The 25,337-nt window shown below is 43.3% G+C and overlaps 1 protein-coding gene across 1 annotated transcript in view; it reads left to right on the plus strand.

Moving 5' to 3' along the window:
* The window catches only part of efhc2 (EF-hand domain (C-terminal) containing 2), a 129,200-nt gene that overhangs the window by 76,877 nt on the left and 26,986 nt on the right, over nt 1-25,337 (plus strand). The window contains exons 8-11 of the mRNA XM_078560508.1: nt 786-951; nt 12,927-13,069; nt 19,427-19,623; nt 22,386-22,519. Coding sequence (XP_078416634.1) covers nt 786-951; nt 12,927-13,069; nt 19,427-19,623; nt 22,386-22,519 — 640 coding nt within the window. The remainder of the gene's footprint in view (nt 1-785; nt 952-12,926; nt 13,070-19,426; nt 19,624-22,385; nt 22,520-25,337) is intronic.

Consider the following 25,337-nt stretch of genomic DNA (forward strand, 5'->3'; position numbering starts at 1 on the left):
GGAATTCACTGCCTGAGAGTGTGGTGGAGACAGGTTCAACCGAGGCATCCAATAGAGAATTAGACTGTTATCTGAAAAGAAAGAATGTGTACAGGGAGAAAGTGGCAGAATGGCACTAGGTGAATTGTTCATTCGGAGAGCCGGTGCAGATACGATGAGCCAAATGGTCTCCTTCTGTGCTGTAACAATTCTGTGATTCTGTGAAATGCATTTTCAAACATATTATGTAAAATGCAACATTTTTTCTTTTGGTTGCCCTGAGTCTCCCCTCCGCAACTGCCTCCCAAGGAAAGTGCACATTACTCTGTCAGTGGGAACGACTAGGAAGGTGTGTGTACATTTTAAAGTTTGTTGTTTACACACCTGGGTGAAGCTACAGATTATGTAAACTGAATTTTATTAGTGTTATTTAATATACTGTCCAGTGGAAATAATCAGCACAGATTTATGCAGCAATAAATTAGAAAGACAGTTACGTTATTTAAGCACGTGTTACAGAAATAAAAACAGACACACTAAGACTCCATGTGAATTTGTGGCACTGTATTTTATATTCTTCATCTCGACCCAGAGGAAATTGCACTTTTAAGCACCATCTAAAAACTAATTTGTATAGTTTATTGGAAATTGAGCTGTATTATCTATGAATTATGCAGAAAAGTTTTAAGCAATCAAATTATGTTTGGAAATAAAGGTGTTCCTACCATCTGTTGGACTGAAATAATCTCTAATATTGGTTGTAAAATAGCCAGGCAAATATGGTTTATCATTTTGTTTTCTAATAGTGGACTTCACACCAGTCAAATACAAATCAAAACCAACCACTAAAGTTGAAAGAAAAATCCCTCCATACAATGGCTTTGGATCAGAAGAGGACTCCCTTAACTCAACCCTGAATCTAGTACCCAAAGCTCCACAACGTAACATCATGAAATTCATGGAAAAGGACAGGTAAGACAGATGCCAAGGGAGAAAATGCAAGATATAAGACTTTTGTCCATTTAAGGGTTTCATATGATATCATGAATAATAAGTGGATTTTTCATCTATTGGAGCTCACAACTGAATTACTGCTTATCACTTCTACTCTTTCAGTTCCTTTTATGATATATAGAACATTTTTAACTTCCACTCATGCAAGCATTTATTTTCTTTGCTATCACTGAATGATAGTAAAAATAGTGGCAGACCTCAGAATATTTGTTTCTGTGGGCGGTGAAATATATAGTATTCAGATAAATCATAAACATCTAAGGGGGAAATTTGTATGGAAAAGTGGCACTGCACAGACTACGTTAATTCCCCAGGGCAGACAGTGCATAGGCCACTACCTTCACAGCTCACCAGGCGCTCTTCAATGATATCAATGAAGTGATACTACATGAACAAATTTTTCCCCCACATTTTCTTCTTTTTGGAGTTTATTACACACTGTAATGCCCCCTCTATTTTCCAGAAATGTCAGTAACCAGAATCATTTAAATAAAAGTTGTATGCTGCAATGGAGGGACTTCAGGGTCTTTCTAGGTGAATGAAATAATTATTTGCTAAATCAAATGGCTCTCTGCATCTGCAATTACTTCCTGGTCTTGTGAACTCATTACTAAGTAAAGCATGTTAAAAACACAAGCAAGAATGTAAAAAACAATCCAAACCATCCAGCTCTTGTACTGAGATCTAACACAGCTTTAAGGGGGCAGGAGACTAGATTTTAGTTGTGAAAATCAAGGGCACTATGGTCTAGAAATTGGATTGTGGCCAAATCGGGACATAATCCCGAGGCCCGGCACTCGAATATGACCTCAATGAAGTGCTGGGAGTTTGGTGAGTTAAGGCAATCTTAAACTTCTTTCCAAAAATCTAATATTGTTTGTATTTAACATTTAACTATAAGTACTGTTTAATTCTAAATCTCATCTAGGGGCCCAAGCAGGGTGATAGAAGCTATCCACCGGGAAGCAGCTGTAGATAGTTACTTAAGAAAACTAGCTTGAACTGGCTTTCTGTATGTGGGCTCAGCTAATGCCTTTAGTTTCAGAAGATATAAATTCAGACATTTCAATGTGACCCAGCAGTGGAGTGCGACCTCAATGGAGTGCTGGGAGTTTGGTGAATTGAGGGAGTTCAATGAGGAGGGAAGGGAGGTGCTCCTTTGCTTTTTCTAACTTTTTCGCCCTGTAGCATTGGTTCTTGCTCTACTATAGGGGAAGACACTAGCTGTTTGGTGACTATCTGGTGTGTGGTTAAGGTCTGTTGGAGTGCTTAGTGTTAGGGACAGTGTGTTAAAAGCCAGCTGAGGACACGGGAGTTAAGATAGATCTATAAATAAAAATAGCTAAAACTTTAAAATTAAAATAAAATAATTAAACAAACACATACCTGGGTATTTAAGAAATGTGTAACTTTTAGATGTCAGTAGTACTAATATTTAATAAGCACAATAAATTGTATCATGCATAGAAATTGCTCTAAGTTAATTAAGAAAGTAATTAAATTAAATTAACTAAATAACATAAGTAACAATAGCAGGACAGGCGTTATGTTGCAACTGTGGAATATGGGGGGTTTTGGATACCAAAACGATCCAGGACAAACACGTCTGCAGAAAGTGTAAGCAGATAGAGGAATTCTGGATCAGGATTATTGATCTGGAAGCCGAACTGCAGACACTGCTCAACATAAGGGAGGGGGAGAAATACCTGGACACTTTGTTCCAGAACACATCTTAGAATAGGGTCGTCTGTTTGGGTCAGCGGTGAGGGACAGAGAAATGTGACCATGAGTGAGGCAGGTAAATGGACCAAGCAGATAGTAGTGGAAGAGCCTCAGACCTTGCAATTGTCAAACAGGTTTGAGGTGCTTACAACCTGTGTGGATGAAAGCAAGGTCTGCAAGTGGATGAACAGGCTGGCATGGTACTGTGGCACAGGAAGCCATTCAATGAGGGAGAGTGAACAGGAATGTAGTCATAGCAAGGGACAGTATAGTGAGGTGGATTGACACTGTTCTCTGCGGCAAAGAGCGAGAGTCCAGACAGCTGTGTTGCCTGCCCAGTGCCAGGGTTCAGGGCATTTGCTCAGGGCAGAAGAGGAACTTAGAGTGAATTGTAGTGGTACATGTAGGTACCAATGACTTAGGCAGGACAAGGAAAGAAGTTATGCATAATCAGTATGAAGAGCTATGCACCAAATTAAGAAGCAGAACCTCAAAGGTAATAATCCCTGGATTGTTACCTGAACTGAGTGCAAATTGGCATTGGACAAGTAAGATTAGGGAAATGAAGAACAAAAACAAAAATACCTGGAAAAACTCAGCAGGTCTGACAGTATCTGCGGAAAGGAATACAGTTGACGTTTCGAGTCCGTATGACCCTTCATCAAAACTAAGACATATAGAAATGAGATGAAATATAAGCTGGTAGGGGGAGTGGGACAGGTGGAGCTCGATAGGGGGCCAGTAATAGATGGAGGCCAAGAAGAGACTGCCAAAGATGTCATAGACAAAAGGACAAAGGGGTGTTACGGTGGTGATATTATCTAAAGGATGTGCTAATGGGAACATTAAGGGTAGCGAGCAGGACAAGCTAGTGGCAGATGGCCCTAATGGGGGTGGGGTGGGGGGAAGGGATCAAAATGGGCTAAAAGGTGGAGATGAAACAATAGATTGAAATAAATTTAAAAATAGGAGGGTAAAGAAAAATATATTTGTAAAAAAGTGATAAATTATTGGAAAAAGGTGGATTAGAAAGGGGGTGGGGATGGAGGAGAGAGTTCATGATCTGAAATTGTTGAACTCAATATTAAGTCCGGAAGACTGTAAAATGCCTAATCGGAAGATGAGGTGCTGTTCCTCCAGTTTGCGTTGAGCTTCACTGGAACATTGCAGCAGGCCAAGGACAGATATATGGGCATGAGAGCAGGATGATGTGTTGAAATGGCAAGCGACAGGGAGGTCTGGGTCATGCATACGGACAGACCAAAGGTGTTCCGCAAAGCGGTCACCCAGTCTGCGTTTGGTCTCTCCAATGTAGTGGAGACCGCATTGGGAGCAGTGAATGCAGTAGACTAAATTGAGAGAAGTACAAGTGAAATGCTGCTTCACTTGAAAGGAGTGTTTGGGCCCTTGGACGGTGAGGAGAGGGGAAGTAAAGGGGCAGGTGTTGCACCTTCTGCGGTTGCATGGGAAGATGCCATGGGAGGGGGTTGAGGTGTAGAGGGTGATAGAGGATTGGACCAGGGTGTCCCGGAGAGAAGGATCCCTGCGGAATGCCACCGGAGGGGGGGGGGTGAAGGGAAGATGTGTTTGGTGGTGGCATCATGCTGGAGTTGGCGGAAATGGCGGAGGATGATCCTTTGAACACGGAGGATGAATGCTTGGCTCAAAGACTGGTGTGGGAGAAGTGGGTCCAGTTTGTGGGGCTCTGGCATCAGAACTGGGGAATGTGGGGGCTGCACCATTGGGACAGTTTACACCTGAACCATGCTGGGACCAGTGGTCTAGAAAGCTGCATAACTAGGGAAGGAGAGAGGGCTTTAAATTAAACAAGGGGGGTGGTGAGGGATCAAGTTTGGGTAGATGTAGCAAATCAAGGGGTAGAGTCAAGGCAGGAGACCAAAATAGTAATATAGGAAATGAGGGTCAGAGAATGGCAGGAAGGGACAGAGAGAAAAAACCTTAGAATACACCAACAGTCAAGACTAGGGGCGGAATTTTCATGCCCGCAGGCATCAGGCGTGTTCGGTGGCGTGAGTGGACAATATGGCGAGAAGGTCAAAAATCAGTTTCACAACATCATGAAACCAGTTTGCGATTGTCCGCTCAACCCATTGATGTCTTGGCACTCCCAGGACATCCATAGCGGAGGTGGAAGTAGCCTGCTGACTGCTACGCCCTGTCCGTGATGACCTTGATGGGCGTGCGCTGGAGGGCTGAGACCTGGAGGGCCATGGCCTGCTTTCGGGGGCCTGCTGTATGACAGTGGCACCTCCTCGACCAGTGGAGCTGGAGCTGGTGAGGTCACAGGAAGAGGGAATTCGGATGGGCCGGACACTCCCAGAGTCACCTGGATTAATGGCCCGGATGGTACACCGGCTGATCTTCCTCCCTACGGGTGCCCAAGGGGTCCCTGGCTGAACCCTAGAGGAGAAGGGGTAGCTGAAGTGAGATTGCTGCCCTGCACCCGCCTCGCGTACACACTGTTGAGGGCAACTATGGCATCAGTGATGGAGTTCAGCCTGCGCAGCAGCCCTGGACAAAGGTGTCCATGGCAGTCGCCATCCTACCAGTGTTGATCTTGGTGCGTTGGCATGCCGGTGCTAACACCTCAGCCTGAAGGTGGACGGATTCCTCCATTGTGCCTTGCAATCTTTGGAGTGCAGCGGACATCCCTTCCTGATGTCCCCGAGCTTGCCTTTGCAGCTCCAGCATCTGTGACATGACTGAGTCCAGACGCTCATCTTCTGACTCAGACTCAGCAATCTTCTGGCCTCCAGCAGTCCTGGGAAGTCCCTGCCGCTACCTGCTGTGGAGCAGACAGTGTGATGTGCCCACCAAATTGTGATACCTGAGGCTACTCTAAAGCTAGGTCCCAACAAAGTGTGTGTCTCTGCGCTGGTGGAGGGTGTGGGTGAGCACTGTGACGGGTCTTTAGGGAGGGTTTCAGCAGATTCCTCGTCCGAGTTTGATTGGAGGACCTGGGTTGTGGACTCTCTTGTCAATTTCCCAGATGTGCCTGCGAAAGCAAGGGGAGATAATTAGTGCATGGCAGTGGCCTGTGAAACAGGGCACATCACTCACAACATGGCTTTCTGATGGATGTTGCACTGCTGGATCCTCGCCTGGTAGAGCACCGCCGACCTCACCATCAGCACAGGAACAATCCAGATTCTTGCCGGCCAGCTGGATGGCCCTGTTTCCAAAGTCCGTGAGGACCTTGATTTCAGGCATTCCTTCACCAGTAAACGCACTCTCCCTCTTGTTGTGTGCCAGGTGGTCCTGCATGAATACAGATGGAGAGAGTGTAAGCAGGACGCCTGCCAGGCCAGATGATAAGTATGCCTGGCATGTGTGGGTGTTGAGTGGTCCCATGGATGGGATGAGGACAATGAAGGTGTTTGTGAGAGAGTGAATGATGATGTCCCTTGAACTGGCAGTGAGTGAACTCACTGTGGATGTGTGATGGGTTTGTGAGTTTGTGAGTTGAGAATGATAATGGCAGAACAGAGGAGATCATTCATCCTCTTGTGGCACTGGGTGGCTGTCCTCTTTTGCAGGGTGTTGGCGCTGACCACCACTGCCGTCGCCTCACAAGCCAGATTAGCGATGTTGCTGCCCATCCTGTGGCCAGAGCGCGGATAGAGGAACATTACGGCGAGCCTCCACTGCATCCAAAAGGCGTTTGAGGAATACATTGTTGAACCTGGGAGCTGCAGTCTTTTTGCCTTTCAGAGTCATGTCTTCTTTGCAGTAGTCATGGGCTGGGAGCACTGAGAGGTGTGCGCGTGGCTACACTTTAAATATGGCGCCCGGTATGATGAAGCGGCGAGGTGATGGCGTGGCAGGCGAATGAGAGCCCACCTGCCATGGAAATGGTGTGTTTTTTGGAAATGCATAATTAATGCAGCAGGTTTGGAATGATACGGCGTGAAAAGTTTCCATTGCAGCCGGCACGTTAAATGTCATTTTATCTGTCCACGACCCCACTTATTGCAAATTTGGGATGATTCCACCCTAGATGTTACAAAGATAACAAAAACACAAAACTTAAGGCTTTGTATCTGAATGCGTGTAGCATTCATAACAAAGTAAATGAATTGATGATGCACATTGGAGCAAATAAATATGATCTGATAGCCACTACAGAGGGGTGGTACGGTGGCGGAGTGGTTAGCACTGCTGCCTCACATCTCCAGGGACCCGGATTTGATCCTGACCTCGGGTGTCTCTCTGTGTGGAGTTTGCACATTCTCCCTGTGTCTGCGTGGGATTCCACCTGGTGCTCTGGTTTCCTTCCGTCCAAAGATGTTCTGGTTAGGGGGATTGGTTACAGTAAATTTTCCCCCAGTGTGTGTGTCTGTGTTTGTGTGTGTGAGTGTATGCCCTGTGATGGACTGGAGTCCCATCCTGGGCGTACCCCGCCTAGCGCCCATTGCCTGTTGGAATAAGATCCGATTCTGCACAACCCTGAATTGGATGACAAAAACAAAAACAGAAATACCTGGAAAAACTCAGCAGGTCTGGCAGCATTGGTGGAGAAGAGCACAGTTGACGCTTCGAGTCCTCATGACCCTTCAACAGAACTAAGTAAAAGTAGGAAAGGGGTGAAATATAAGCTGGTTTAAGTGGGGGCGGGGGGGTGGGGGGTTGTTGGGACAAGAAGAGCTAGGTAAAGGGCCAGTGATAGGTGGAGATAACCAAAAGATGTCACAGAAAAAAGGACAAAGAGGTGTTGAAGGTGGTCATATTAACTAAAGGAATGTGCTAATTAAGGGTAGAAAGCAGGACAAACAAGGTACAGATAGTTCTAGTGGGGGTGGGGTGAAGGAATACTAAAAAGGCTAAAAGGTAGAGATAAAACAATGGATGGAAATACATTTAAAAACAATGGAAATAGGTGGGAAAAGAAAAATCTAAATAAATTATTGGAGAAAACAAAAAGGAGGGGGAAAAAAATGGAAAGGGGGTGGGGATGGAGGAGAGAGTTTATGATCTAAAATTGTTGAACTCAATATTCAGTCCGGAAGGCTGTAAAGTGCCTAGTCGGAAGATGAGGTGCTGTTCCTCCAGTCTGCGTTGAGCTTCACTGGAACAATGCAGCAAGCCAAGGACGGACATGTGGGCATGAGAGCAGGGTGGAATGTTGAAATGGCAGGTGACAGGGAGGTCTGGGTAATGCTTGCGGACAGACCGAAGGTGTTCTGCAAAGCGGTCACCCAGTCTGCGTTTGGTCTCTCCAATGTAGAGGAAACCTCTATTTACATTGGTGGTTTCCTCCACATTGGAAAGACCAAACGCAGACTGGGTGACCGCTTTCCAGAACACCTTCGGTCTGTCCGCAAGCATTACCCAGACCTCTCTGTCGCCTGCCATTTCAACACTCCACCCTGCTGTCATGCCCACATGTCCGTCCTTGGCTTGCTGCATTGTTCTAGTGAAGCTCAACGCAAACTGGAGGAACAGCACCTCATCTTCTGACTAGGCACTTTACAGCCTTCCGGACTGAATATTGAGTTCAACAATTTTAGATCATGAACTCTCTCCTCCATCTCCACCCCCTTTCCATTTTATCCCCCTCCTTTTTGTTTTTTCCAATAATTTATATAGATTTTTCTTTTCCCACCTATTTCCGTTATTTTTAAATGTATTTCCATCCATTGTTTTATCTCTACCTTTTAGCCTTTTTAGTATTCCTTCACCCCACCCCACCCCCACTAGAGCTATCTGTACCTTGTTTGTCCTGTTTTCTACCCTTAATTAGCACATTCCTTTAGATAATATCACCACCTTCAACACCTCTTTGTCCTTTTCTCTGTGACATCTTTTGGTTATCTCCACCTATCACTGGCCCTTTACCTAGCTCTTCTTGTCCCAACACCCCCCCCCCCCCACTTAAACCAGCTTATATTTCACCCCTTTCCTATTTTTACTTAGTTCTGTTGAAGGGTCATGAGGACTCAAAATGTCAACTGTGCTCTTCTCCACCGATGCTGCCAGACCTGCTGAGTTTTTCCAGGTATTTCTGTTTTTGTTTTGGATTTCCAGCATCCGCAGTTCTTTGCTTTTATCCCTGAATTGGATGAAGCAGTTCTGGAAAAGTGAGTGAGCCATTGCAGAAACATGGCTGCAGGATGACAAGGATTGGGTCCAGAAAATTGAGAGGTACATGACATCCAAGAAAAATAGGAAGCTAGGTAAAGATGGAAGGGTAGCACTGTCAATCAAGGATGGCATTGGTACAATAGTTGAAATGACCTTGGTTAAGGAGATCAGGATGTAGAATTGGTTTGGGTGGAGATGAGGAATAGTAGGGGAAAGAAGTCACTAGTGGGAGTGGTCTACAGGTCCCCTAACAATAACCACAGTGTAGGACAAGGTATAACAAGAAATATTGGGTGCAGGTGACAAAGGAATGGTAATAACCATGGCTGATTTTAATCTATACATGAACTGGAAAAATCAGAGTGGCAGTAGTTGCCTGGATGAGGAGTTCATAGAATGCTTTTGAGATAGTGTCTTAGAGCAGCACATTCCAGAACCAATCAGAGAACGGGTTATTTTAGACTTGGTATTGTGTAATGTGACAGGATTAATTAATGACCTCAGAGTAAAGGCACTAGAACAGCAACCAGAACATGATTAAATTTTACATGCAGTTTGCAAGGGAGAAGAGTGAGTCTAAGACTAAATGTTAAACTTCAATAAGGGCAATTATGTGGGGACAAAAGCTGAGCTAGCTGAAATGAACTGGGATACTAGGCTAGACTGTAGATCAATAGAGAAACAATGGCAGACAATGAAGGAGATATTTCAGAATAATCAGAATAAGTATATTCCTACTGTAAAGTAAAATTCTAAGGGGAGAACCCATAATCCGTGTTTAATTAAAGAAGCTAAGGAAAGCATCAAGCTTAAGGAAAAAGCATATAACTGCACAAAGATGAGTGGCAGGTCAGATGATTGGTCAGGATATAAAGGACAGCAGAGAACGACTAAAAGGTTAATCAGGAGAAATAAATAGAGTATTGAGAGGAAGGTAGTTAGAAGTGTAAAAGCAGATAGCAAGAGTCTCCACTTGTATTTAAAAAGGAAAAGTGTAAGTAAAGTGAGTGTTGGTCCTCTGGAGAGTGAGAATGGGGACTTAATGGTAGATAATAAGGAATGGCGATGAAATTAACAAATATTTTGCTTCTGTCTTCATTATAGAAGACACAAAAATATTCCAGTAATAGCTGTAAATCAGGACGTGGAAAGGAGAGAGGAACTTGGTGAAATTACAATCACTAGGGAAGTAGTACTAAGCAAACTGATGGAACTGTGGGCTGACAAGTCTCTGGGTCCTGCTGGACTTCCTCCTAGGGTCTTAACAGAGGTGACTGAAGAGGTAGTATTTGCATTGGTGTTAATTTTCCAAAATTCCCTAGATTCTGGAAAGGTTCCATCAGATTGGAAAGTAGCAAACCTCTATTCAAGAAGGGAGAGAGGCAGAAAACAGGAAACTATAGACCAGTTATCTTCATGTCTGTTGTGGGAAAGGTGTTCGAATCATTCATTAAGGAGGTTATAGCTGGGCACTTAGAAAAACTCAAGGTAACCTGGAACAGTCAGCATGGTTTTGTGAAAGGGAAATCATGTTTAACCAATTTATTGGAGTTCTTTGAAGGAGTAAACTGCACTGTGGATAAAGGGGAGCCTATAGTACTGTACTTGGATTTCTAGAAGGCAGATAAGGTGCCGCATCAAAGGTTATTACAGGAAATAAAAGTTCATGGTGTAGGGGGTAACATATTAGCATGCATAGAAGATTGGCTGGCTGGCAGAAAACAGAGAGTATGCATAAATGGGTCTTTTTCTGATTGGCAGATTGCGAGTGGAGTCCCGCAGGGATCTGTGCTATGGCCTCAACTTTTTATGATTTATATCAATGACTTAGACGAGGGGAGCAAAGGTATGGTCACGGATGTCACACAATGCAAAGATAGGTAGGAAAGTTTGTTGTGAAGAGGACATAAGGAGGTTGCAGGCGGATATAGATATGTTAAGTGAGCGGGCAAAAATCTGGCAGATGGAATATAATGTGGGAAAATATAAAGTTGTTCACTTTGGCAGGAAGAATAAAAAAGCAGAGTACTACTTAAACGGAGAACAGTTGCAGAATTCCGAGGTGCAGAAGGATCTAGGTGTTCTAGTGTATGAGTCACAAAAAGTTAGTATGCAGGTACAACAAGTAATAGGAAGGCTAATGGAATGCTACCCTTTATTACAAGAGGAATTGAACATAAAAGTAGGCATGTTATGCTTCAATTATACAGGTCATTGGTGAAGCCATATCTCAAATACTGTGTGCAGTTTTGGTCTCCTTATTTAAGGAAGGATGTAAATGCATTGTAGGCATTTCAGATGAGGTTTACTAGACTGATACCTGGAATGAGCAGGTTGTCTTATGAGGAAAGACTGGACAGGCTGGGCTTGTTTCCACTGGAGTTTAGAAAAGTGAGGGGTGACTTGATTGAAGTATACGAGATCTTGAATGGTCTCAACAAGGCGGATGTGGAAAGGATCTTTCCTTTTGTGGGTGAGTCCAGAACTGGGGGCACTGTTTTAAAATTAGTAGTCATCCTTTTAGGACAGAGATGAGGAGAAGTTTTTTCTCACAGAGAGTTGTGCAACTTTGGAACTCTCTACCTTAGAAGGGAGTGGAGGCGGGGTCATTGAATATTTTTAAGGCGAAGGTAGATAGATTCTTGTTAGGCAAGGGAATCAAAGGTTATCGGGGGTAGATGGGAATGTGGAATTCGAAACACAAACAGATCAGCCATGACCTTATTGAAGGGCGGAGCAGGCTCATCGCGCCGAATGGCCTCTGCTCCTATTTCATATGTTCATATGTTCGCATGCTGCGGTCATGCACACTCAAAATTTACAAGGACATCTCAGATAGCCATTAGGCCCACTATTTGTGAATGCAAAGGGGCAAATGCTTGTTTTCAGGCAGACCACCTGGACCCCTTAAGAGAAGCCTTTCTCAATATGGAGGGTGGCAATTTCCAACACAGAATCGCATGCCGATGTCACCCATCATATTGGACCCTTAGGTATCTGCTTTATGCCTATAAGACAGGCGTCTAGATTTATATGTTTGCATTCGTCTAGTCTAAAAAACATCAATTATCCTATAGGCTACTGGCCCTCTGTGTTTTATATCCATTAACCAACTTCCTATCCTCGCTATCGTATTTTCTTTGATGCCCCGTACCTCAATTTTATCAAAAAGCAACGCTTTCAGCACCTTATCAAGCAACTTTTGAAAAATCATATACACAATATATGAATTTCTGCATTTCCTTAATCAATATACTCTGCTATTTACTCAAAAAGCTCAATTAACGTTATCAGAGATGACTTGCTTTTTACAATCCTGTGCTGGCTCTCATTAAATAGTGTATGCCTATGTAGGAGAATATTAATTTATCCAATATAATGGCCTTCAGAAACTTTCTCCCTACTGACATTATGTTGGGTGGTCCATAGGTACCTGACTTATCTTTTTCTGAACAGAGGTCTTTGCATTGACAACCTTTCATTCCTCGCACCATTTCCACAGCCAGGGTTATCCAGTCATGCTCACGGCGGGAATTGGGTGGGAGGGACCGAAAAATTTGGAGAACAGCCAAAGGTCTGTTGACTTTGTGAGGAAATTTATGGCCCCATAGACTATTTGAAAAATTTTGCATCTCTGTTTTTCCACTCTGATCTCTATCTGTTCAAGGATGCATGCTATCAGGGTCCAATACCTTTTCCACTTTGAGTTCCGCCAATATTTCAAAGTATTTCCTTATCTAGAGTTATCCTATGGAATCAGTCCACCTTCCCTTTTGTAACTAGTAATCACCCTTACCACACACTGCTAGTAAAGCCTAGGAAAATTTCTCTTTCATTCCATCATCCTTCATAAAGACATTTCCTGTTACATCACAAATTATTTCTATCCTTTAAATGATCACTTATTGTTTCCCTTTACTAATTCTCTTTATGGTACCTGCTCTTAGAATTTTTAATTTATTTTTGCTTATCTCCCTATATCACTCTTTAATCTGTGTTCAATGCCTGTGTTATTTATAATATATCCTATGTAATTTGTATTCTATAATATAAAATATAATAAATAATGATCACTTCAGAATCTGATTGGGAACATAATTTTTTTTTAGACAAGGACTGGAAAGCAATGTGCTACGGTTCAGCGCCAGACTGATTACAGATGATCAAATCAACAGTGAACGGAAATTTGTGCTTTCATATTTTTTGAGTGATGACACCATTAGTATTTTTGAACCTCCTGTTGTGAACTCAGGTAAAATCTTACTGTAGCTGTGTACTTAGACTTGTGTAGTAGGGGCTGAATAATCCACACATGCATATATAAATGGTGTTTCAGAAGTGAGTAGTAGATTCCTCTAATTGTGCTTTGATTTTATTTATTCATGAGAAGTGGATATTGCTACCAAGGCTAGCATTTGTTTTCCAGCCCTAGTTTCCTTGAGAAGATGGTGATCAGCTACCTTCTTGAACTGCCACAATTCGTGTGGTGAAGAGGTACTCCTAGAGTGTTGTTAAGGAGGAAGTTCCAGTATTTTGACTTTGTGACAATGAAGGAACAGTAATATAGTTCCAAGTCAGAATGGTGTGTGACTTGGAGGGGAACTTGGAGGTGGTTGTGTTCTCATACGCCTATTGCCTTTGTCCTTCTAAGCAAGAAAAGAAACAGATTTCCTAGGCACTGCCAAAGAAGCCTTGGCAAGTTGTTGCAATGCATATTGTAGATCAGGGTTGTCCAACATACGGCCACAAACCGGCCCCCCATACATCTCTATCTAGCCCGCAGAGTCAGTGTTCAAAATACAGGTAAATGCAAGTGAAAGATTCTGCAAGGAGTTGCTCCTCCAATCACAGGCTGTTTCTCTCCCACATATGCTGCTGATAGGCTTGCTAGTGAAACAGTCTGTGATTGGAGCAGCAGCAAATAGTGTGAAGGTTAGTGACTTCATTCAGCCTGACACCTGAACACCTGTGGCAGTGAGTCTTCTGGAGAGGTAGAGTGGCTTTTGTGAAGGAAAGGGGAGGAGAGACTGCCTACTGGAGGGCAGGGGGTGTGCTCTGGTGCGGGGCAAGGGAGGGGCAAGATTGCCTGCCAGCAGGGGTGGCGGGGGAGAGATTGCCTGTAGGCTAGGGGGGCAGTGGGGGAGAGATTTCCTGCTGGCAGAGGGTGGGGGGAAGGGACGGGAGGTGGATGGTGGGAGTTAGAGATTGCTGTAGTATAAAGGTCTGGCACATATAGGGTTAATGTGGGACTGAGTATTGTACTGCCCACACAGTGATGTAAGAGAGCACATGACCCGCACCAAGGGACAGTCTCGTGTTGGACAAAGCCTTGTGTACCAGCAAGCATGGAGACAGCTCTTAATTTGTACCCTTTACTGTATATTTGTAAATAGTTCTAATAGTCAATAAAGACTTACAGTTAACCTACGTAGGTCTACAAAATTTTCTTCAGACCTACCAAACTGTATCCAACTTTCTACAACATGGTGGCAGATTATGGAAAAAACAACGACCTCCCAGAAAAAGCAGAGGAAAACTAAAATGCTGGAAGACTGCGAAAACATTCAGAAAAGCATTCTGAACTGCAAAGAAGCTCCAGAAACAGAGGCGTAGAGGAAAAATCGCCAGGCAAAAGCTCCAAATAAAGCCTTGGAAGCTGGAGGCACAAATTTAAAATTCCTTACTGCAGCAGAAGATTCCATCAAATCTCTTTTGGAAGTCCAGCTTCTAATCCCAGAGTGCAGAGTCAGCAGACCTAACAGGGGTGAGCTAAATCTTTTAAAACTCCAGGCTGCGCCAAGTCCTGAGAAATCTTTAAATAATTCAGAGCCAGAAGTGCACTTTGAAAAAACTGTCCCTAAAACCTGATCCCTGACTTGGCGCCCGAGCACGTGGCACCCGAGCACGTGGCACCCGAGCACGTGGCATCCGAGCTTGCTCCAAAAAGGGAAAAATAATTAATTAAATAATCCAGGAGAATCGTGACTTCTAAACTCAGCTGAGAGAATGCAACAACCAGGATTCCACAAATATGTGACTTTAAATTAAAATACTGAGCAAGAGGACTCTGCAGGCGGTCAATTTGAAATTTTTTTTTCAAGCTGGGCATGATCGCCATTGTAATGGTACCTGTCAAAACTGGCAAGTGCGAGAAATCCCTTTGTCTTCAAGTGCCATCTTGAAATTCAGGAAGTGCTCATAGCAGAACCTACACTTTAAAAAATTAACCATGGATCGGAAGTCCACACTTGAAAATCAATTCGGACTAATCCAAGGCTCAGATCAATCACATAATTGGGGACTTTGGAGGAAAATACTCCTAAGATACAGAATCACTTCAGGTTTAGACAAAAAGTCAAAACATAACTGGTTAACATGCTGCTTTACTCGGTAGGCCTGATTGCGGATGACATTATTGCAAAACAGGGAATCAATGAATCATCTGCTAAATTTGAAGAAGTACTAAAATCTTTTGAATTTTATTTCAATCTAAGAAGCAATAAAATACTCAAAAGAGCTAAATTTAACAAGTGAGTCCAGCAGCCGGGAGAACTTGTCAATTCATTCATCAATGATCTGTAAAGGATGGCAGAAGGTTGTGATGAAGGAGACTTAAAATCTGAACTCATCAGAGATAGTGTTAAGAGTAGCAGACACCCCACTCTCTGACCTCATGCAAGCAAAGGAACATCTAAACCTACAAAAGGCAATCCAGATAGTTAGGCAGTCAGAACTTCGTGAGCAGCCATTTTAAGGGGAGAAAATGAACAGTGTTGCAGAGGCTAACCCACAGTTTAGCTAGTTAAGCAACAAAGACACTCCAGGCCATGGAAAGCAATACATGAACTGGCCAGTGGAGCAACCATGCCAACACTGTGGAGCAAAATGCCCCACAGGCAAGATCAATGTCCCACAATTTCAGCCCAGTGCTTTCCATGCAACAGGGTTGGACATTATGGAAAGCTGTGCAAGACTAAAACTCTGAAATGCATAGAAGGCCCAAAGATTATCCGTGAGATTGAGACTGCAAGCCTGGAAGAAACACAGCCATACTTGGCTGAGATCAAAGATGTTGGTTTCTCATTTTGGAATGCAGACATTTGAGTCAATGGCTTTCAACTAATTTTATATTAGACACAGGAACCAGGTTAACAGTCCTGATGGACAAAGAACCTGGATCCCCTCAAAACAGTAGAAGATGCCAAGTCAACCACTGTTGTTAATCATACAGAATTGCAAGTTCCTAAGTACTCAGGCAAAAAAGAGTATCCTGACTGGGACTTCAGCTCTGAACTGCCTTCTCTCTTTGCGGAGCTGGTTTGTCCATTCTTGTTAAAGATGCCTGAAAACCTTCAATGGTCAAACTGGCAAACCTGGTAACCACGTCGCTTCCAGGGGAGGATGTAAACGAGAGCGACCAGCAATCCGATGAGCCTTAACCTCTGGCTCCAGTAACATCACAGCAGGTCAACTTAACATATGCTGAAACTCCCAGCCAACATGCCAAAGCCACAAAAGTTGCTGGAACCTGGTAGTAGCTGCCCATTGCTGGCAGTGAAATGCAGAGATGAGTGTACCACTAAACCTCATTCTTGTCACAGGAATGTTAATCCTCCATCACAGAGGACATTGCTACAACCTACATGACAATGGAAGAAGTGAAAGAGACGACAGGGAGATGAATACAATATTCATCGACCCTGCAAGAAACGAGTTAGGTTGGCAACCACTGGCCAGTGCAACAGCCAAACCAACCAAGTGCATTCAACATGAAAGAATGGAAAAAAAGGATGAATACATAGCCAGATGCCAGAACAACCTCAAAACCTACAGGAAGAACCAACAGCGACAGAGCCTACCGCTGCTCCAGCAGTAGTGTGAATGAGATATGGAAAAGGCTTCCAGACCGTCAAAACCTTTAAATTCAACAACTTGAAGAGGGGAGATGGGGTAGTGATAATGTAGTAATGCCAATGTAAATGTATCATACTAATAACAATTAAAGACCTAAGGTAAACTGTAATCAATTAAAATACATTGGATAAAGACTTGGGGGGGGGGGGGGCGGGTGTAGTATAAGGGTCTGACACATATAAGGTTAATGTGGGACTGAGTGCAGTACCACCCACACAGTGATGTAAGAGAGCGCATGACTAGAACCCAGGGTCAGTGTTGGCCTAAGCTGTGTGTACCAGCAAGCATGGAGACAGCTCCCAGCTTGTACCCTTTACTGTATATTTGTAAATGGTCCTAAGAGTCAATAAAGACTTTCAGTTAACCTATGTATGACTATGGAGGCTCCTTCAGACCTACCGAACTGAATGCAACACCCTATAACAATTGCCTTCTGGCAGGGGGTGGAGGGGTGTAGAGATTGCCTGCCAGCAGGGGGAGGGCTGGGAGAGATTGCCTGCCGGTAGGTGGAACAGTGGGGTGAGAGGGAAAGATTGCCTACTGGCAGGGGGAATGGGTGGGGTGGGGGGAGAGATTGTTTGCTGGCAGAGTAGGGCGTGGGTGGAGCAAGAGTGGGAGATTGGCTGGGGAGGGGGTGAGGGAAAGAACAGCAGAGCAGTGGTTGCAGCAACAGCAGGATCCAGTTAGATAGGGTGAGGAGGAAGTGTCTTGGTAGTTTCACAGCTGTCCCAAAACCATCCGGCGCATGTGTACGAGGGAGAGAGTGATTCATTCATGGGATGAGGGCATCGCTGGCTAGGCAAGCATTTATTGCCCATCCCAAATTGCCCTTGTTCAGAGGGCATTTAAGAGTCAACCACATTGCTGTGGGTCTGGAGTCACATGTAGCCCAGACCAGGTAAGGATAGCAAATTTCCTTTCCTAAAGTTCATTAGTGAACCAGATGGGTATTTACAGCAATCAACAATGGTTCCATAGTTATCATTAGACTTTTAATTGCAGATTTTTTTTTTATTGAATTCAAATTCCACCATCTGCCACGGCAGGATTCAAACCCAGGTCCCCAGAGCATTACCCTGGGTCTCTGGATAACTACTCCAGCAACAACACCACTACGCCATTGCCTCTCCTGAGTGAGTGTGTAAGAGAGAGTGTGTGTGAGGGTGCATGAGTGTGTGTGTGTGTGTGTGTGTGTGTGTGTGTGAGGGTGAGTGCATGCGTGTGTGAAAGTGCGTGAGTGTGTGTGAGAGAGTGAGTGAATGTGTGTGTGAGTGAGTGTGTGTGTGAGAGACTGTGAGTGTGTGTGAGAGTGAATGAGTGAGTGAGGGTGTATGTGAGAGATTGAGTGAATAAGTGTATGAGAGAGGGAGAGAGAGAGAGAGAATGAGTTACTGTGTGTGAGAGTGAACAAGCATGTGTGAAAGAATGTGAGAGAGTGAGTGTGTGTGTATGAATGTGAGTGTGTGTGAGAGTGCATGTGTATGAGAGTCAGTGTGAGTAAGTGTCTGTATGTGAGAGTGAGCGAGTGTATGTGAGAGAGTGTATGTGAGAGAATGAATGAGTGAGATTGTGTGAATGTGAACGAGTGAGTGAGTATGAGTGTGTGTGAGAGAGAGTAAGTGTTAATATATGTGTGGGAGTGAGTGTGAATGTGTGTGTTTGTGAGAGAGAGAGGGTGACTGTGCGAGAGAGAGAGTGTGAGAGAAAGTGAACCAGTGTGTGAAAGAGAGTGGGTGAGAGACAGCGAGTGAATGTGTGTGTGTGTGAACAAGTGAACGTATGAGTGAGTTTGTGTGAGAGTAAGCGTGAATTTGTGTGAGAGAATGAGCTTGTGCGTGTGTGTGAGAGAGAGAGAGTGAGAGGGTGTGTGAGAAAGACTGAGTAAGAATGTGTGTGAGAATGTGTGTCTAGCTCACTCACAGGCTCAGTGTTCTCATTCACCCTTACCCCCACATGGCAATACACACTCACACCCATTCACACAGTGGTGTTTTTGGACTGCTGCTTGTGTGGTTCTTGAAGTGTGATCCTGTCATGCCGTTTCTCTTGAAGTTCCAAATTTCTATCAGCTTGTACTTAAGTTTTCAGGAATTTTCAGGACTAATCATTAAATGATTAAGTATCATTTGTTGCTCTGTCTGAATACATATCAAATTGGATTCAGTACTCAAAACAGTGATTTTTTTTTTAGTAATGCTTTCCTTGACAAATTTTCACTTAAGAAAGCCATTCTTCAATTTTACTGCATTTAGTGATGCAAAGCTATGTAGTGCAAGCCAATATTTTTTAACTTTAGACTTTTATGTATATTACTCCCCATCCACACTATCCTGATCAAGTCAGAGGGGGATGGAGAAGCCCAGAAATGCGCTTGTGGTTGGTGTCAGTCCTGCTCCAGGGCTGGCTCAGCTGCCAGAACCTTAGCCTCAGGGGCTGGTTTTCACTTCCTTGACTATACTGCACCATATGAGTCTGGCAGATTTGCCTGCTGCTTTGGAGTGAATTTAGTTCATTAGTTTAGACTTCAATGTTGTAAGTGCTATTTTCCAGTTGTTTGATTTAAAACTCTTAACATTCTTTAAATATATCCCCTGGTTGTTTAGTAATTACAAATCTATATTCGTATTTTTTAAAGATTGACACATAGTGTACCTTTAAAAATGTGGTGTTTTAAAACAATGTGTTACTCCTACAGGTATTTCTGGTGGTAAATTTTTGGAAAGAGGGCGAATAAAAAGACCTGGCCAGGAACTTTTTAAGAGTGAGCTATCTGAGTACTTTACTGAGAATGATCTGTTCATTGGAGCTAAGCTCTGCCTCTGTGGGAATTACTTTTGTCTGGTAGATGCTGACGAGTATACATTCTGTTACATGGAGAAGAATGCAGATGAAGTAGGTTATGTGTTACTTTGGTTGCTCTTTATTTTCTTATTGTTACTTTCACAATATGGGATTGCCTGTAAATAACTTGACATGAAGTAGTTATTTAGTAACATGCAACAGTTTGGACAACATTTTAAATAAAGTTAAATCTACACAAATTGTAATTTAAACACTGTTGCTCTGAAGAAAAACACATTTTCCTCCCACTTCTTTATCTGTATCCTTAATCCCAAGAAGATGTAGCTCAACCATTCTTCCTCAGGACAGCAGCACAATCTAAATCTACAGCTGCCCACCTCATAACTCCAGGTAGTAGAATGTTAGAGGTGAGATCAGGTTGACCAAGAGCATGCTCCAAAGATGTAAAGACTTCATGCCAGGGACCAGCAGCTATAAACATTGGCCATTTCAGCCCTATGATCTCTCAGCACAACATAAGGAGTCAATTAACTCCTTCAGTCCAGGCCCTCAGGTGGTACTTAGAGAGAAAACTGGAAAAAGTGATAGAAAAGCAGATGTAGGCACCCAAGAGGAGCATGGTATTAGGAATGAGTATGGTGACTGGTTGTATGGAACTTGGGCAATATTACATGAAAATAGCTTGCTTACTTATATTGTGCCTTTTTATTCATGGAAGTACAGTCATATAGGAAAGGGAGCAAGTGTACTGCCTTATTTAATCAGGTGATGATTGTGGATCAAAGAGGGATGATGTTTTCATGTGGTTGGATGGTGATTATGGTTTGAGGGAGTATCCTTTTATTTGGAAATAGGGGAGAAGGAGGTCAGGTTTGGTATCCAGGTAAACTGGACCACGTAGTGAAGATTTCAGATGGTATCTGACCTCTGATGCCCCTTTCAACTGTCATCGATGACTCCTCTGAGTGGTTGCTATCCTGATGTTCTAATCCCTGAATCTCAGGATCCTCGCTAGCACATTCTCTTCAGCCATCTTAAAGTACACCCCTTCTTAGAAGGCAAACTTGTGAAGGGTACATTAATTCTTGAGACAGACACAGAACCCCAACTGTCCTTTCTAAGCAGAAAAACTGTGCTTTCAATAGCCAGTGGTCCCCTTAATCACAAGCCTGGTAACTACATGTGCTTTGTTGTCTTCTCTGCTCATGTTTGGGGTGGTTGCTATAGGATCATCAACCAAGGAAGCAAGGAGTATGAATTGTTGCCAATTTAAACACATGGGGCAGAATTTTCTGCCTGTCGGGCGGGCGGGCCCGACCCAGTCTCCGGTGGGCGGGGTGCCAATCCCCGCCGGAGAAGCGGACCCCGCCACCATTTTACATGGGTGGGCCAATTAAGGCCTGCCCAGCGTGACATCTGACGGGAAGCGCTATGCGCTTCCTTTGTGGGCGGGGGGGGGGAATTCCCCAAAAGTGAGTGTGCGCTCTTTCGCGCATGCACACAAAAGAGCGCACATCTCCCTGAGGCTAATTGCTGCCTCAGGGAGATTGCTTACACTTCTAAAAATATGAAAAGTAGAAAAAAAATTCCCTAACATGTCCCCCTCATATGACAATGTCACATGAGATGGGACATATTCATATTTTACATTATAAGTTTATTAAACTTTTTAAATCCCTACATGAAACCTCATCCCACCAGTGGATGAGGTTTCATGTTTTTCTATTGCCTGTCGGGGCTCCTGGCCTGCCTGCCAACCTTAAGGTTGGACGGGCAGGTCCTTTAATTGTATAATTGATCCTGTCAATGGCCTCAATTGGCCATTGACAGGTCGGCGGGCCCGCAGCTGATTTTGCTGCACCCCCGCCTTCCTGAAAATTTAAATGAGCCGGGATGACTTCAGGGGTTCCGCCCGACATCATCCCGCGTAATTTTACGCATCAGCGAATGGGCCCCGCCCCCTTCTCGCTGACGGCAAAATTCTGCCCATGGTTTTTAACATATACTTTTCTCCCTTGATGAGACCAGGGAGTGTTGAGTGCCAGAGAGTGAAGGTGCCATGACAGTTTTTTGCATACTGGTTGTTGACAAGAAGGACCCTCTTAGAAGTATTTCAACCTATTTGCATGTTCATAGAGTGGAATTTCTTCCCGTTAACATAGGTGAGGGGAAGCTGTGAGGGTGTCTTCAATGCAACTTGGGTGCCATCGATGACACTATGTACCTAAAGCTAGCAACCACATAGAATCGTTTGAGGGTCCCCTAAAAGGAGCCTGAGCTGTTAAAGTTGATGCTAGTAGTGACCTTCATTACCACAGAGAAAAAGGAGTGCTGGAAGACAAACATGGCCTGAGATCTTCATGTAACAGGTTACAGAAATGTCACATTGAGCTTTTGAATAGTGGACCCTTCTTATGCTGAGCTCCTCAGTGAGGTCCTTAAAGGACCTATGCTGCCTCTAAATTCTTTAGGGCGCTAACATCTGGTGAGCCTCATTCTTCTGGCATGCTACCTCATTCGCCTTCCCTCCACCCTGTGCTATTCTTGCTCATCCATAATAATAGTGGGATAGAGTGGAAAGTCCAGGAAAAAGTCATACCTGCTCCTGAATTCTTCGGCCTCAGAATTACTGATAGTGATATTAACAGAAAAACAATAAGGAATATGTATCATTACTTTAGCTGTTGCTTTAATAGAGACATTAACCAGCAGAAAAAATGGACAGAAAAATACAAATGCTTTTAATGTTTATTTTCTAATTTGGCAATAACTTAGTTTACAGTACTTTTATTCTTTGTTTTATTCCATGATTTAATCGCAACTTTATTTTTGTTTAACTTCTCTTGTACTAGTACCCAAAGGCTAATATTTGCACAATTCTGACCAAGCTCAAAACAACTGGTGATTTACATTCCCTTGAAATAAAAAGGATGCTTTCAGCTCATGATCAAAAAAGGATTGGCATAATTAGTTATGATGAATTCAGGTGAGCTCCGTGATGTGCACTTGCAAACAGCCAACAATGTTTTCTCTTAATATTCATGTTGTGATGGCCCATGTGCTTTTGGGGAAAAAAATTCTATGTCTTATCTTGGGGTGATGGTCCCTTTAAGAGCTAGGATCAGATTTTTGGTTTTAAAAAAGCATGTTCAAGTAAATTATCTTGGAGATGAATAACAGTAAAAAGGGTCAACACATTAATTATAGGGGTGAGTAGGTTCCTCAGGGTGGTTTTTTGTTTAAGCAGTTTAATTTGAGAGTTGTAGAACAAGCTGGAGTGAAGGAATCATCTCTGTCAGCAGAATTGAGTTGAAACTCTAATGAGTGTTGGCTAAAAAAGTTAAAACTCTTGTTAACTAAAGAACTCTACTAACAGTGAGTTGAATTTCTGGTATAGCCAAGCTGGGGAGAGATATCGCGTTTTAGGTACAAAACTCCACATTTGAAATATACTAGAACCAGGAGAGTTCTGACCTGAGGTGACTACACTTAAGGTGACAGAGATGCATATGTTGAATAGGAAGTTTGCAACTAAGGACAGTTGGAGGAGATTTAAAGGGACAACCTTGCCGGAAGTAAACTGAAGACCCAAGAGATCTCTGCCAGTATATTAACTGTTGGTACAGTGCCCGAGTGATTAATCTTCCAAGTTTTAATAAGTATCTGACGTGAGTGTTTTGGTGTGTAAGTCCAATGGGTGTAGAAGGAAAGTGGAGTTAAGACATTCAATTTAAAGTATAAGTAATTGTGGATATTGTATTTTTATTATCTTCATCATAACTGACCATTTAAGATAGAGTGTAGCTATTATAGTTCATGTTCTTTGACTTTTGTGCAGTAATTTATTTTTTCATTTATACTATGAGCCTTGTGGCTTTATTCCTTTAGTAAATACCTGGGTTTTCGGATTCTAAAAAAAAACTGAAAATGTTATTTGTCTCCACTGAGATCAAAACAATATTTTACTTCAATCATTCATTTTTTATTCTGCCAAATAGGCAGAATATTGAGCATTTGGAGCATACCAAAGCTGCCAGAATGCATCAGAGCAGCCTTGTCCACCCTTTTTGCACTGGGGCCATATTCCTATTTTTTCTCATTCGAGGGACCAATGAGCAAATTTTGGAAAGATAAGGTTTGGCACAACATTAAACATGAATTTTTTAAAAATGGAAGTATGAACAAAAGAAACAACTTGCTGAGCAAAAATAAAGCATTTCAAAGCAACAAGATGATAATTAAAGAAGAGTATTAATAAAGATGACCATTAGAGTGTATGTGTCCTGCTCACTCCCAGTTCACTCACTCACCCTCACTCACTGTGAGAGTGGGTATGTGTTGGGGTGAGGGTGAATGAGAATCCTGAGACTGGGAGTGAGCCAGACACACCCTTTCTCTCTCTTAAACACACACACACACACACTCTGTCTTTCTCTCTCTGTCTCAAACATACATATACACTCTCTCTCTTTCTCTCACACACACACACACACACTCACACTCTCTTACACACACTATTATGATTCCAGCTGAGGTTACCTCTGGACAAACCTGATCCCAGAGTGGAACCCAGCTTGATAGATCCTAACTTTTAATTTGTTTGTTTAGATATGTGGAGAGTGGCCACTGAACAGAGTCACCGGAGTCAGCTAATGAGTTTTTAACAAAAGAATAAAACATTTAGTTAAGAAGAAAAGATGAACTATATTTCAATACTCCTTCACCCACAATTATATCTTTACAGATATATACAGATTTGTAAGGATAACACAAGTGACAAAAGCTATCTTATACTTTAATGTTCACAATAAGTACACAGCCCATGTAAAGCTATGGCGACCTGTGGTCAGATGTACCACACTCTGAAGCCAATTGACAGATGCCACCCCACACAGATGCAATGGATCACTCATCAACTTCCCCCCCAGACGTTTGTCCCACCATGAGCCAGCTGGTCTCACTGCACTCTGTCGTTCACATGAAAGTTTCCAACCTGCACTCTCCAAGACCTCACTTTTGAATCTTCTCCCAAACCAACACTTTCTCTCAGTGCCTTCTGCAAGGTTTTGAACTCCAGGGTTTCGAACTCTCCTTCTGATGTTCCTCTTCCCCGGGTCACCACATGCATTCAAGCTGTCTTCCATGCACTGTCTCTCACTGATTCAGTCATCAACAGTACACCACTGCTTCACATGCCCATAGCAAAGATTTACAGACCTTCAGCGGTTTTTTTGACCTTCTGGCCTCTTGCAAGCTGTTCTCACTTTAAATATGCTTTCTGTAGCCTTTGTCTCTTTAAATCTGAAGCTTGGAGCCTTTCTCTCTGCCCCTCACTCTTAAACACTTAACAGGACCTTTTCCAGGTTCCTGTCCTTCCCTTTGACTGGAAGGTCTTCTTGGGACTTTCTCCTGTTCCACCCCCCTGGATTTTGGGGTATTTTCTTTAGCTTGGGACTGGCCATCTGTCCCCTTTGCTTCAGTCTTTCCTGGCAGCTGTCTTCAAAACCAACTGGACTCAAAAAGCTTCCAAATCAATCTGCTGCTTCTAGTTTCTTCTGTGTGTGTCTATGGGAGGGATCTGCCTCTCTGGACCCCTGTTGCTAGGCAACACCTCAGTTTCTTTACTCTTGTTTGTTTAAATTAGCTGAAACAGTCATAAAACTCTCATTAGAAATGCAGGCACCTTTTAAAGTGAAACTAAAACTCAATTTCACTCTCTCTCTCACACACACACACAAACACACAGACAGAGTGAGATAGAGGTATCTCTTTTATTCATTTACGGGATGTGGGCATCGCTGGCT

The sequence above is a fragment of the Cetorhinus maximus genome, chromosome 16, assembly GCF_964194155.1.
Source record: "Cetorhinus maximus chromosome 16, sCetMax3.hap1.1, whole genome shotgun sequence".
Classification (NCBI taxonomy): domain Eukaryota; kingdom Metazoa; phylum Chordata; class Chondrichthyes; order Lamniformes; family Cetorhinidae; genus Cetorhinus; species Cetorhinus maximus.